The sequence below is a fragment of the Oncorhynchus gorbuscha genome, linkage group LG01 (genome assembly GCF_021184085.1).
Source record: "Oncorhynchus gorbuscha isolate QuinsamMale2020 ecotype Even-year linkage group LG01, OgorEven_v1.0, whole genome shotgun sequence".
In the NCBI taxonomy this organism is placed as follows: Eukaryota; Metazoa; Chordata; class Actinopteri; order Salmoniformes; family Salmonidae; genus Oncorhynchus; species Oncorhynchus gorbuscha.
The window spans coordinates 84,428,241-84,441,307 of record NC_060173.1 but is presented as its reverse complement, the minus strand read 5'-3'; the positions used below and the strand labels follow the sequence as shown (position 1 = coordinate 84,441,307).

At 42.7% G+C, this 13,067-nt stretch overlaps 1 protein-coding gene across 5 annotated transcripts in view; it reads left to right on the top strand.

Annotated features, from left to right (window-relative positions):
- Window positions 1–13,067, top strand: part of kdm6a (lysine (K)-specific demethylase 6A) — a 79,504-nt gene that overhangs the window by 28,092 nt on the left and 38,345 nt on the right. For 3 of the 5 annotated variants that reach the window (XM_046363071.1, XM_046363062.1, XM_046363054.1), the window contains one exon: window positions 1,577–1,697. In XM_046363071.1, coding sequence (XP_046219027.1) covers window positions 1,577–1,697 — 121 coding nt within the window. Of the gene's footprint in view, window positions 1–1,136; window positions 1,156–1,576; window positions 1,698–8,363; window positions 8,739–13,067 lie in introns of those variants that run through there. The other 2 variants (XM_046363077.1, XM_046363086.1) reach the window with 2 other exon arrangements.

Below are 13,067 nucleotides of genomic sequence, written 5' to 3'. Positions count from 1 at the left end.
CTATTGTTCTACAATGTAGAAAGTACTAAAAAGAAAGAAAAACACTTGAATGAGTAGGTGTGTCCAAACTTTTGACTGGTACTGTATATAGTATAGCCCTTCTCTCTCCCAGGGGAAGGGAGTTCCACATTGGGGAGGAGGGGGATACAGAGAAGCGGGTCATTTGGGTTTCTCCCTCAATGTAGGACATGTTACATCACCAGCTAGAGACATCCGAGGAATTCAGAGCTGAAAGATGTAATGTTACCTCATAGGGCCAGAGAAGTGGTCACCAATAGAGATGGGGGGGGGAATTGACAGTTATATATCGGGATATTATTTTTGCGCTAGTTGACTACCTGCACCATTTTGGTTCTCTCTCTCTCTTATCTCTCTGCAGCAGACATGGTGAGCAATATGTTTGGAACATCAAATCGCAATAGAATCACAGTATCGAATTGCAATTATTATTCTTTTTTAAAAACTAGGCAAGTCAGTTAAGAACAAATGTTTTTTTACAATGATGTCCTACCCCTGCCAAACCCAGACGACGCTGGGTCAATTGTGCGCAGCCCCGTGTATGGCAATACATGCCGTATCGGCACCAAAGTATAGTTATAATCTATCGTTAGTTCCCTGGGAATTCCCAGTCCTAGTCACCAACATTGTTCCTGGAGAGCTACAGGGCTAGAGCAGTGGGTGATATGGCCTACGTCAGATTCATAAAATAACACCACTTTGTCACTAATAGCTTAACTCTGGTATAATTGGGGTTCAGTCAGAGAACACTTGGTATTGTTTAGTGTTCTGCTTCTTATCTGTCTGTCCTGTAGAAGGTATTCTCTGTTAGCTTGTCTGCCGTTTGCTCTGTGTCTCTGCCAATCTGTTCCAGCCTAGAGAAGCTGGAGCGCCTAGCTCTCTGGAGGGAACAAATGAACGAGAGCGGGAGGAAGGAAGGATTGGAACAGGGATAGGAGGGGGAGAGAGGCCAATGGGTTCAGAGTGCTTTGCTTCAGCACAGCAGCGTGTGTGTGCGTGCGTGCGTGTGTGCGTGCGTGTCGAGCGAGCAGTGCACAGGCAGCCTCAGCAGTGAGATCAGTGTTTCTACTGTAGTCTCTCTTGCTGTGGCAGACCTCCGTGGTGACATACGATAGCCTTTGTTTTCACAACCGCACTGTGAGTGTATTTATTTGTGTACGTTGTTATAGTTGGTGTTTATTTGTAACGTGTGTATTTGTATAGGAGAGGGGTGGAGTAGTAGAGTGGAGTATGTTTGTTTTGTAGTCTATATGGGGTGTCTTATTTTTTTTGGTTTATATCGGGGTGGTTGTGGGTGGGGGTAATTTTGGTGACAGCGGTGCTTGCTCTTTCACTCACACACACCCACACAATTCAGGGATGCTCTAGCATTCAGAATCAACAGTCCTTTAGTTCTTTGCCATAGCTACTCGCTCTATTTTTATCCCATGAAAAAAAGCACCCTTAGGTTATTTCCACACATTTTTGCTTTTGTGAATGAAAGTCTTTTTTTTAATGTGTCATGTTTTGTTCCACCCTATGTTTAACCCTCTCCTCCTGTGTCTCTGTGTGTGTGCAGGGCGATAAAAGCGTTTCAGGAAGTGCTCTATGTTGACCCCAGTTTCTCCCGAGCCACGGAGATCCACATGAGACTGGGCCTCATGTTTAAAGGCAACACCGATTATGAGTCAAGTCTAAAGGTATGTACTGCTAATACTACTACTATTAGTACTACTATTATTAGTACAACTGCTTCTACTTCTACTATTGGTACTACTGCTGCTACTACTATAACTGCTACAGCACAGTATAAGCCTAGGTATGTAGCATAGCTAGCACTGTACACACCCCTATAGACATCGCCTGCACACACAGCAGCCCTCCCAGACCAGGAGTGACCTAGTGCCCCAGTCCCTCGTGGCTCAGTTGGTAGAGCATGGCCTTTGCAATGCCAGGGTTGTGGTTTTGATTCCCATGTGGGACCAGTATGAATAAAGTATGAAAATCATTGCACTCACTACTGTAAGTCACTCTGGATAAGAGCGTCTGCTAAATGACTGAAATGTCATGTAAATATCAACAGGCCCCGCCCTCGGTAACTAATGGGGTGAGCAGCCTCTCTTCTACCTGTTCAAAACAGGTCCTCTATGACCCTATGGTAAAATATGAGACAGGCTATCTTCCCTGCTGGATTAAGTGTAAGAATAGTGTGTTGTTTGGCGGGTGTGTAGACCTGTGTTGTGCCATTGACACTATAAGCCAGGGTGGCTCTCTGTTTCTATTCCCTTGTGAATGTATACTTTTGTTTTGTCCAGACCAGACAGAGAAATGCACACACCAACCTGAGGGCTTCTGACCCAGACAGTGTCGGAGCTGCCATACATTTGATAGGTGTTAGCTGTGTGCATGTGCATGTGCATTTGATAGGTGTGCTCTTATTCCCAGTAGAGCTCATAGAAGGGTTAGCTGTAGTAGTCTGTCTGCTTTTGACTGTTTCTGAGTAGTCTTTTACAGCCAGCCAAGGCTGTAACTATGGTTTGCATGCAGTATATTTGCTAATGGTCATAGTCCTGAGGGATCTGTCCAAATAAGGCCGCTTCAGCTGCAGCTTTCCCTCCCAGCATGTTGAATTCCATCACCCTAGACAGTAGTGTTGTCACAATACCCATATCGCGATACTACAATACCAGATTATTTTCCTTGGCAATAAAGAAAACAAGAAGCAGACTTTTCTCTATGGCCCTTTAGCGTACTTTTGTAAAATATTATGTGCTATAGCTTGCAAGTGAAACAAATGTGAAGAAATACAGTCCGCCTCATGTTTTGTTTCCTTTGCTCCCATACTTCCCAGTACTAGATTGTGACTTACTGTAAATACCTGTTGTAGCTTCACTACATAGCTGGGTTGGCTGTGGATGGATACACATGTTTGCGTCTGATTCATGTGCTACTGAAAGTGGTCAGAGGAGCCATGTTCTCTCTGAAGTCCCAGACCTAGGGCAGCAACAGCACTATGTCTGGGAGTAAAGGAATACTTTGGGATATTACTTTCCCAAAGTCCGACTTGTGTATAAAAATGTTATGTCTCTGTGTCCAGTATGAAGGAAGTTAGCATGCTAGCAAATATCCATAGACTAGCATTGGCTCGCAAAACTACCTCTAACTTCCTTATACTGGACACCGAGACATAAAAATGGTATCCACAATAGGGTTGGGTGTTGTCCAGATTTTGATAGTCATAACTTTTTTGTACCATACAGGGGTATGCTGTATAACTGAATGTGCACACAAGGGGCGCTATTTCCCAAAATATATAATTTCAATTTTTTTATGCACAAAACTGTTTACGCAACAGGGATCTTGATCCAGGACGAGACTGAATATCTCTGCTGTAACCAAAGAACCTTGATCTTGACATATCGCAAGTTAGCAAACCACATGCATAGCTGGAGCCATGAGCTGGATAGAATTGGACAAATCTTAAATTTCTTATAGTTCTATGTAACTATGTGTACTGGATAAAAATATAAATGCAACCATTTTTACTGAATTATAGTTTATATAAGGAAATCAGTCAATTGAAATAAATAAATTAGGCCCTATGTATTTCACATAACTGGGCAGGGGTGCAGCCATAGGCCCACCCACTTGGGAGCCAGGCCCAGCCAATCAGAATGAGCCCCCCCACAAAAAGGCTTTTTTACAGACAGAACAACTTATCTAAAATGATGTTGGTAGGGAAATTAACATTAAATTCTCTGGCTAAAACTCTGGTGGACATTCCTGCCAATTGCACGCTCCCTCAACTTGAGACAACTGTGACATTGTGTTGTGTGACAAAATGACAGATTTTAGAGTCCTTTTATTGACCTCAGCACAAGATGCACCTGTGTTTTATCATGCTGTTTAACTTCTTGATGCACCCATCCCGTTACCGGGATCATTTTCGTTAACATCCGCTGAATTGCAGAGCGCCAAATTCTAATTAAATTACTAAAAATATTAAATTTTCATGAAATCACAAGTGCAATATAGCAAAACACAGCTTAGCCTGTTGTTAATCCACCTGGCGTGTCAGATTTCAAAAAAGCTTTTTGGCGAAAGCATACCAAGCGTTTATGTAAGGACATCTCTCTCAGTAGACAAAACTTTACAAACAGCTAGCAGCCAAGTAGATTGGTCACGAAAGTCAGAAAAGCAATAAAATTAATCGCTTACTTTTGATGATCTTCGGATGTTTGCACTCACGAGACTCCCAGTTACACAATAAATGTTCCTTTTGTTCCATAAAGATTATTTTTATATCCAAAAACACGCCAACCAAATGGAGGTAATGTTCAGAAATCCACAGGCTCGAGAGATCAAGACCGGGCAGACGAAAATTCCAAATAGTATCCGTAAAGTTCGTAGAAACATGTCAAGGTTTTCTATAATCAATCCTCAGGTTGTTTTTACAATATATCATCGATAATATTTCAACTGGGACTGTAGCTTCTTCAATAGGAGAGAGCGAGAAAATGTCTGCTCCAAGCTGCTCGAGCATGCAAACGCTGCTGGCACCCAGCCATCCAATGACTCAATCTGATCTTTCTCGCCCATTTTTCTAAATAAAAGCCTGAAACTATGTCTATGGACTGTTCACACCATGGGGAAGCCATGGGAAAATGAATCTGGTTGATATCCCTTGAAATGGAGCGACAGTAGGCATTGGAACAGAGAGATTTCAGGAAAAACAGCACTTCCGGTTTGGATTTCCTGCAATATCGGTTCTGTTATAGTCACAGATAATATTTTAACAGTTTTGGAAACTTTAGAGTGTTTTCTATCCTAATCTGACAATAATATATGCATATTCTAGATTCTGGGCCAGTTTAATTTAGGTGCGTTTTTTTAATCCAAACATCAAAATACTGCCCCCTACACTCAACAGGTTAATCTAATGTTTATTCAGTTTCTTGATATGCCACACCTGTCAAGTGGATGGATTATCTTGGAAAATGAGAAATGTTCAGTAACATGGATGTAAACAAATGTGTACACATAAGTTCAGTGAAATAAGCTTTTTGTGTGTGTGAAACATTTCTGTAATCTTTTTTTTTTCAGCTCATGAAACATGGGTCCAACACTTTACATGTTGCGTTTATATTTTTGTTCAGTATATATAAAATACACGTCTTAAAATGCAGACCAATCGATTTTTCGAAAGAACAGACAACTCAGTTGACATTGATTTTATTTATTTATTCGGGGACTAAGCTGTCCCTTACTAAAAAATCATCTTTGGTGACGGTCTGTTCTCTCGACCAAATGATTGATTGAACATTTTAAACGGGTATTTTTCCATATATATGCATCCTATGTGTTTTAATCAAATCAACTATATGCACTGAGCTTGTCTGATGCTGTAAGCACACTGTTTGATTAAATAATTAAGAGACACAAATGACTAGATGGAGTCCTACTGCAATTGATTTGGTTGTGCCGATCACAGACTTGCTGTGTTGTGTAAAAAAAAGAATAATGAAAAATAAAATAAATGACCAGCGAGTGACTGTGACTAGCACCCGTACTCTCATACCTACTGCAGCGACCACCACAGAACATCAACAGTGTTTATCACCCTCTCCCTCTCTCATACCTGCTGCAGCGACCACCACAGAACATTATGTTTATCGTGTTGCTGAAGCTGCAACACAATTACAATAATTTCTGACTGAAAAGTTCTGTTACCAAAATGCCTTGTTTGTTAAGGAAAAACATTCCCTTTTCCCTTGACCTTTGCTCTCTTTACTACGTGACACGTGTATGCATCGATAGGGCCGGACCTATAGCATATCACAATCACATTAAAAAATTGGTTATAACAAGCTCTGAACACCGTAACACGTGACAGCAAAATGGATTAACATGAACATTTAACATGAAACGGGGCTTGTTTACTGGTTTCTCAGGAGTTAAAGGGAGAGTCAGATGTGTGGAATAAATTTGACTAGTTGTGGAAAATACTGGAGATCAAGTAAGAGAAGATAAGGAGCTGCTTGCATATTGTGTCCCAAACAGGTGCTGTTAGATTACAATATAATTTATCTGACCATTTGGAACAATGTAAACAACATTTAAATACATTTAGCGTACAAGAGTTTTTTTGTTTTGGTTAAACCTATATTACATTTACATTTAAGTCATTTAGCAGACGCTCTTATCCAGAGCGACTTACAAATTGGTGCATTCACCTTATGACATCCAGTGGAACAGTCACTTTACAATAGTGCATCTAAATCTTAAGGGGGGGGGGGGGTGAGAAGGATTACTTATCCTATCCTAGGTATTCCTTAAAGAGGTGGGGTTTCAGGTGTCTCCGGAAGGTGGTGATTGACTCCGCTGTCCTGGCGTCGTGAGGGAGTTTGTTCCACCATTGGGGGGCCAGAGCAGCGAACAGTTTTGACTGGGCTGAGCGGGAAGCAAAGACTAAAAACATTATTATTACAGCAAAGACTAAAAACAATTGCATGAATTTGTGAATGCAATTGCCAAAATGGAATGATTGATTTATTGTTTACGCTAATTATTTAAGGGTCGGTTTGATGTTGTCCGATTTAGGCATGGCTCGCAGTCAACGTTCCAATTCATCTCAAAGGTGTTCGATGGGGTTGAGGTCAGGGCTCTGTGCAGGCCAGTCAAGTCCTTCCACACGGATCTCAACAAACTATTTCTGTATGGTTCTCGCTTTGTGCACGGGAGCAACGTCATGCTGAAAAAGGAAAGGGCCTTCCCCAAACTGTTGCCACAAAGTTGGAAGCACAGAATCATCTAGAATGTCATTGTATTGGTCACATACACATGGTTAGCAGATGTTAATGCGAGTGTAGCGAAATGCTTGTATGCTGTGGCATTAAGATTTTCCAACAATGGAACTAAGGGGTGTATCCCGACCCATGGAAAAACAGCCCCAGACCATTATTCCTCCTCCGCCAAACATTACAGTTGGCATCATCATCAGACTGACAGATGGAGAAGTGTGATTCATCACTCCAGAGAACGCGTTTCCACTGCTCCAGAGTCCAATGGCCGCGAGCTTTACAAGACTCCAGCTGTCGCTTGGCATTGAGCATGGTGATCTTAGGCTTGTGTGCGGCTGCTCGGCCATGGAAACCCATTTCATGAAACTCCCGACGAACAGTTATTTTGCGGACGTGCTCTCCAGATGCAGTTTGGAACTCTGTAGTGAGTGTTGCAACTGAGGACAGGCAATTTGTACACGTTATGCACTTCAGCATTTGGAAGTCCCATTCTGTGAGCTTGTGTGGCCTACCACTTCGCGGCTGAGCCGTTGTTACTCCTAGACGTTTACACTTCACAATAACATCTATATATCTAAAATCATACTGTTGTTATACGGTATATTGCTGAAGCTCATGCAAATGAGACTCTTGCGAAAGGCACTCATTAAATATAACATCTGTGATCTCAATCTTGCTAGCTCCTATTTGTGCCCTTTCCTCTATTCCAAAGTAATGTTGTATACATACAGACATGTTAAGCTCCTACATTGTGGGAGGCAACCCTTTTTGTCTTGAGAGACTAAGAGCCATGGGGAGATTGTACACAGGATGGGTTCTCTCAGACTGGTGAGATGGACCAGGATGGACACCCTTCCCTGGGAGAGGAGGGGAAAGAGCCAGGTGTCTAGTGTTTTTGGTCCTGCCCTGGTTTGCCCTTGATTGGCTGCTGACTGTGTGTGTGTACAAGAAGCCGTATTCAACTGAACAGGCTTTACACGTGCTGCACGTCCTCCCTTGCCTTAGTCACATACACTCCCCACTGAGCTCTACGGCACCCTGCCAGCCACACAGGCGTGCACACACACACACTGGCCCAGTTATCTATGGAGAGAAGGAGGAGGAGGTGTGAGCAGAGAGAGGGAGAGAGAAAATAATAGGGTAGGGAGGAGAGATGGAGAGGGTATGGGTAGAGGGAAAAGAGGAATGAGAAGGGAGGCTGAGTGATGAGCGTGTAAAGGAGGAGAGAGAGAAGGGAGGGGTGGAGACCTCAAAGCATACGGCCTTAGCGACAATTGCTTTTCCTCCTTCAAGACAGAGCGGGGGGACGAGGGAGGAAGGCAGTGGCGTTTTCTGGATGGAGAAAAGGCTTAGCCATAGTAACAGTTTAGAAATGCTGTTAGTATTTTCATGTAAAAGAAATCAATGAGCCAACCTATGGAAACACTCAGCCATTTTGCATAGAATTTATGTCTTGCCAGTTACCAACAGCTGTTACTGTACCTACAACTCACACCTACCCCACAATGTAAGCTGTGAGAAAGGCAGAACCCAGAGAGTGAGAGGGAGGATGAGAGTAATTGACTGGTGCATATTAGTCAGGTGATGAGAATCCTCCTTCCTGTGTGACCATAGAGCAGATTCTCAGCTGGAGGAGAGCGAGAGAGAGGGGGAGGAAGAGGAGAGAGGGTGTCTGCCTGCCTGCCTGGAGTTATTGTCATCTCTCTCCTCTCTAGTGCTGCCGTCTGCTCAATAGGAATCAGTGACACAGAGAACGGAGAGAGTGGAGAGAGAGAGAGAGGGGGGAGGAAAGGCAAGCTGACAATCCTGCTGCATTATCTGCCTGGTAGTGGAGCGATAGAGCTATAGAGGGAGGGAAAGGGAGAGAAGAAGAGGGCTACTGGAGGATGTAATGGCGTTTAAGGGAGTTCCTGTAACCGCACAAAAGGCTTGGCATGTATGGTAGGTAATGTATTGCATTTGTGTTTGATGTGGTGATATATTCTCGATGACCAGTGTGTATGTTATTGATTAGGTGTGTGTGGCTTTGAAGATATGTGTGTGTTTGACCCAGTTAAATCTCCCACTTCTCGGTTGGTGTGTGTGTGTGACAGTAATGACTGTGTGTGTTAGGGCTGGCAGGGAGTGAGCCACTGCTATCTGAGGCGTGAGAGAGCGAGAGGGAGGGAGGTTGGCTGAGCTGCCCTGATTTTTATGTCTGACATTGACCGCTTCTGCTGCAAGGCCGATGGTTCTTAACTGTGTGTGATACCTTATGTTTATTTTAAGACTGCCACCTCTGTCTGCAGCAGCATGTTATGATGAGGTGTTGTGCCTGGTCTTGCTGCAGGAGCTTTGATTTGGGTTACATTCTCTTGCCTCCATTTTCCAGTGTTGCGTTACCCGTAGAGACTAAAAGTCCGTGTCTGCGTATGGTACAGTATGTCCTTTCTAATGCAGTAAGCTATGCTCTGTACGTGTGTCCAAGTCACAGGCTGATGAGATGGCGAGAAGACATTGTAGAAGACAGGACACAAATCACAGGATGCAAATCAAATAGTAGTCACGTGCTGAATACAACCGGTGTAGACCTTACAGTGAAATGCTTACTTAGTAGCCCCTAACCAACAACCAACAAGCAGCTTTAAAAAATACAGATAAGAATAAGAAATAAAAGTAACATATCATTAAAGAGCAGCAGTAAAATAACAATAGCGAGACAATACACAGGGGGTACAGGATCAATGTTCGGGGGCAATGGTTATTTGAGGTTATATGTACATGTAGGTAGATTTATTAAAGTGGCTATGTATAGATGATAACAACAGAGAGTATCAGTGGTGTAAAAGAGGGGAGGCAATGCAAATATTCTGGGTAGCCATTTGACTAGATGTTCAGGAGTCTTATGGCTTGGGGTTAGAAGCTGTTTATAAGCCTCTTGGACCTAAACTTGGTGCTCCGGTGCCGCTTGCTGTGCGGTAGCAGAGAGAACAGTCTATGACTAGGGTGGATGGAGTCTTCGACAATTTCTAGGGCCTTCCTCTGACACCCACTGGTATAGAGGTCCTGGATGTACTGGGCCGTTTGCACTACCCTCTGTAGTAGAGGTCGACCGATTTAATCGGAATGGACGATTAATTAGGGCCCATTTCAAGTTTTCACAACAATCGGAAATATGTATTTTTGTACGCCGATTTTATTTGTATTATTATTTACAACTTTATTTAATGAGGCAAGTCAGTTAAGAACACATTCTTATTTTCAATGACTGCCTAGAAACGGTGGTTTAACTGCCTTGTTCAGGGGCAGAATGACAGATTTTTACCTTGTCAGCTCAGGGATTCAATCTAGTCCAATGCTTTAACCACCTTTAGTGCTAGCTAGCACTAAACTTATCTTATAAAAAACAATCAATCAATCATAATCACTAGTTATAACTGCACATGGTTGATGATATTACTTGTTTATCTAGCGTGTCCTGCGTTGCATAAATCGATGCGGTGCGCTTTTGTGAAAAAGGACTGTCGTTGCTCCAACGTGTACCTAACCAAAAACATCCATTCCTTTCTTAAAAGCAATACACAGAAGTATATATTTTTAAACCTGCATATTTAGCTAAAAGAAAGGTTAGCAGGCAATATTAACCATGTAAAATTGTGTCACTTCTCTTGCGGTCATTGCACGCAGTCAGGGTATATGCAACAGTTTGGGCCACCTGGCTCATTGCGAACTAATAAGTTTTACGTAATTATGACATAACATTGAAGGTTGTGTAATGTAACAGCAATATTTAGACTTAGGGATACCATCCGTTAGATAAAATACGGAACGGTTCCGTATTTCACTGAAAGAATAAATGTTTTGTTTTCTAAATGATAGTTTCCCGATTCGACCATATTAATGACCAAAGGCTTATTAACTCCTGAGATTAGGCTGGTGTAACCGATGTGAAATCGCTACCTAATTTGCGGGGTGCACGTTAATAGCGTTTCAAACGTCACTCGCTCTGAGACTTGGAGTAGTTGTTCCCCCTGCTCTGCATGGGTAACGCTGCTTCGAGGGTGGCTGTTGTCAATGTGTTCCTGGTTCGAGCCCAGGTAGCGGCGAGGAGAGGGATAGAAGCTATACTGTTACACTGGCAATACTAAAGTCCCTATAAGAACATCCAATAGTCAAAGGTATATGAAATACAAAGGGTATAGAGAGAAATAGTCCAAGAATTCCTATAATAACTACTACCTAAACGTCTTACCTGGGAATATTGAAGATTCATGTTAAAAGGAACCACCAACTTTCATATGTTCTCATGTTCTGAGCAAGGAACTTAAACGTTAGTTTTCTTACATGGCACATATTGCACTTTTACTTTCTTCTCCAACACTTTGTTTTTGCATTATTTAAACCAAATTGAACATGTTTCATTATTTATTTGAGGCTAAATTGCTTTTATTGATGTATTATATTAAGTTAAAATAAGTGTTCATTCAGTATTGTTGTAATTGTCATTTGTTGTAATTGTTAAATATCCAAGATATTGTAGCAGTCAGGCGTATTTGTGCTTTATCTTGTCGTGTCCCATGTATATATATTTTTATATATTTTTCTTCGCATATCTTTTTATATTTTTCTAAACCCTTATTTCAAAATACTCTCCTGCAACCCGCCTCACCCAATGTGATTTGGACCTGCTTTTTCTCTAAAGTTTTTCTTCCCCTCTTACTGGAATCTCTCCAACATGAACTAGCCAGCTAACTAGCCAGCTAACGGTCATCAGCTAACCTTAGCTCGGAAAGCTCTCGCCAGTTTGTACAATGCGATTCAACCAGAGCATACCGGACCTATTTTTTCTCTCCATATCCCCGGATTCCTATCACAAGCTCTGAACCTTCTCACCTTCCGACCTTCGCAGCCAACGTCCCCTGAATGCTAGCTGTCTAGAGCACTAGCTAGCAGTCAGCTATCCTTTGCTAGCGGTCATCAGCTACCTTTATCCCGGACAACTCTCGCCAGTCTGTACAGCATGACTCAAACCAGAGCTAGTCAGCCTTATTCTTCTCGATATCTCCGGATTCCTACCGCAAGCTCTGAACCTATTTTCTTTGTTATAAACATTTTTATTACGATATTTTTTCATATTTTTTTCCACCTGGAATTATAACAGCTAACGACCCCTGAACGCACAGCCGCTAATCTGCAGTCTGCTAGCTATCTTAAGCACATTGGACTGCTGACTTAAGAGGCCCTTCGGACATATTTCTTCGGCCTCTATACATATTTTGCCAATTGGCCTGGTTACCACACGAGCCCTGCTGATCCATCCACTGATGTAACTGCACGAGGGGGCCACAACAGACTTCCCTCCGTCGCGTCATCCCTCGAAGGCCTTTCTGTTAGCCTGCTGGCCCCGTGCTGCTTGAAGTCACGCACTGGGCTTGTATGATCACCTGGCTACGCATGCCTTTCCCTAACGTCACCATGCCGTGTCGATTACTGTTCTGGTTTGTAACTATTGTTTTATTTCACTGTAGAGCCTCTAGCACTGCTCAACACGCCTCGGCTAACAATTTAGTTCCACCCCCCACACACGCAGTGACATCACCTGGTTTAAATGCTATTTCTAGAGACAATATCTCTTTCAATATCACTATATGCACAGGTTTACCCCCACTGTATTCACATCCTACTATATCTTTGTCTGTACATTATGCATTGAATATATTCTACCGTGCCCAGACATCTGCTCCTTTTACTCTCTGTTCTGAATGTACTAGGCGTCCAGTTCTGTTAGCCTTTAGCCGTCCCCTTATCCTACTCCTCCTCTGTTCCTCCGGTGATGTAGAGGTTAATCCAGGCCCTGCATTGTCTACCTCCACTCCTTCCCCCAGGCTCTCTCATTTGTTGACTGTAAAAGCCTTGGTTTCATGCATGTTAGCATTAGAAGCCTCCTCCCTAAGTTTGTTTTATTCACTGTCCTAGCCATGTCTGAATCCTGGTTTAGGAAGACCACCAAAAACCTTGAAATTTCCATTCCTAACTATAACATTTTCCGACAAGCTATAACTGCCAAAGGGGGCAGTGTTGCAATTTACTGCAAAGATAACCTGCAGAGTTCTGTCTTACTATCCAGGTCTGTACCCAAACAATTTGAGCTTCTATTTCTAAAAATGAATCTTTCCAGAAACAAGTCTCTCACCGTTGCCGCTTGTTATAGACCACCCTCTGCCCCCAGCTGTGCCCTCGACACCATATGTGATTTGATTGCCCCCCATCTATCTTCTGAGCTCGTGCTGC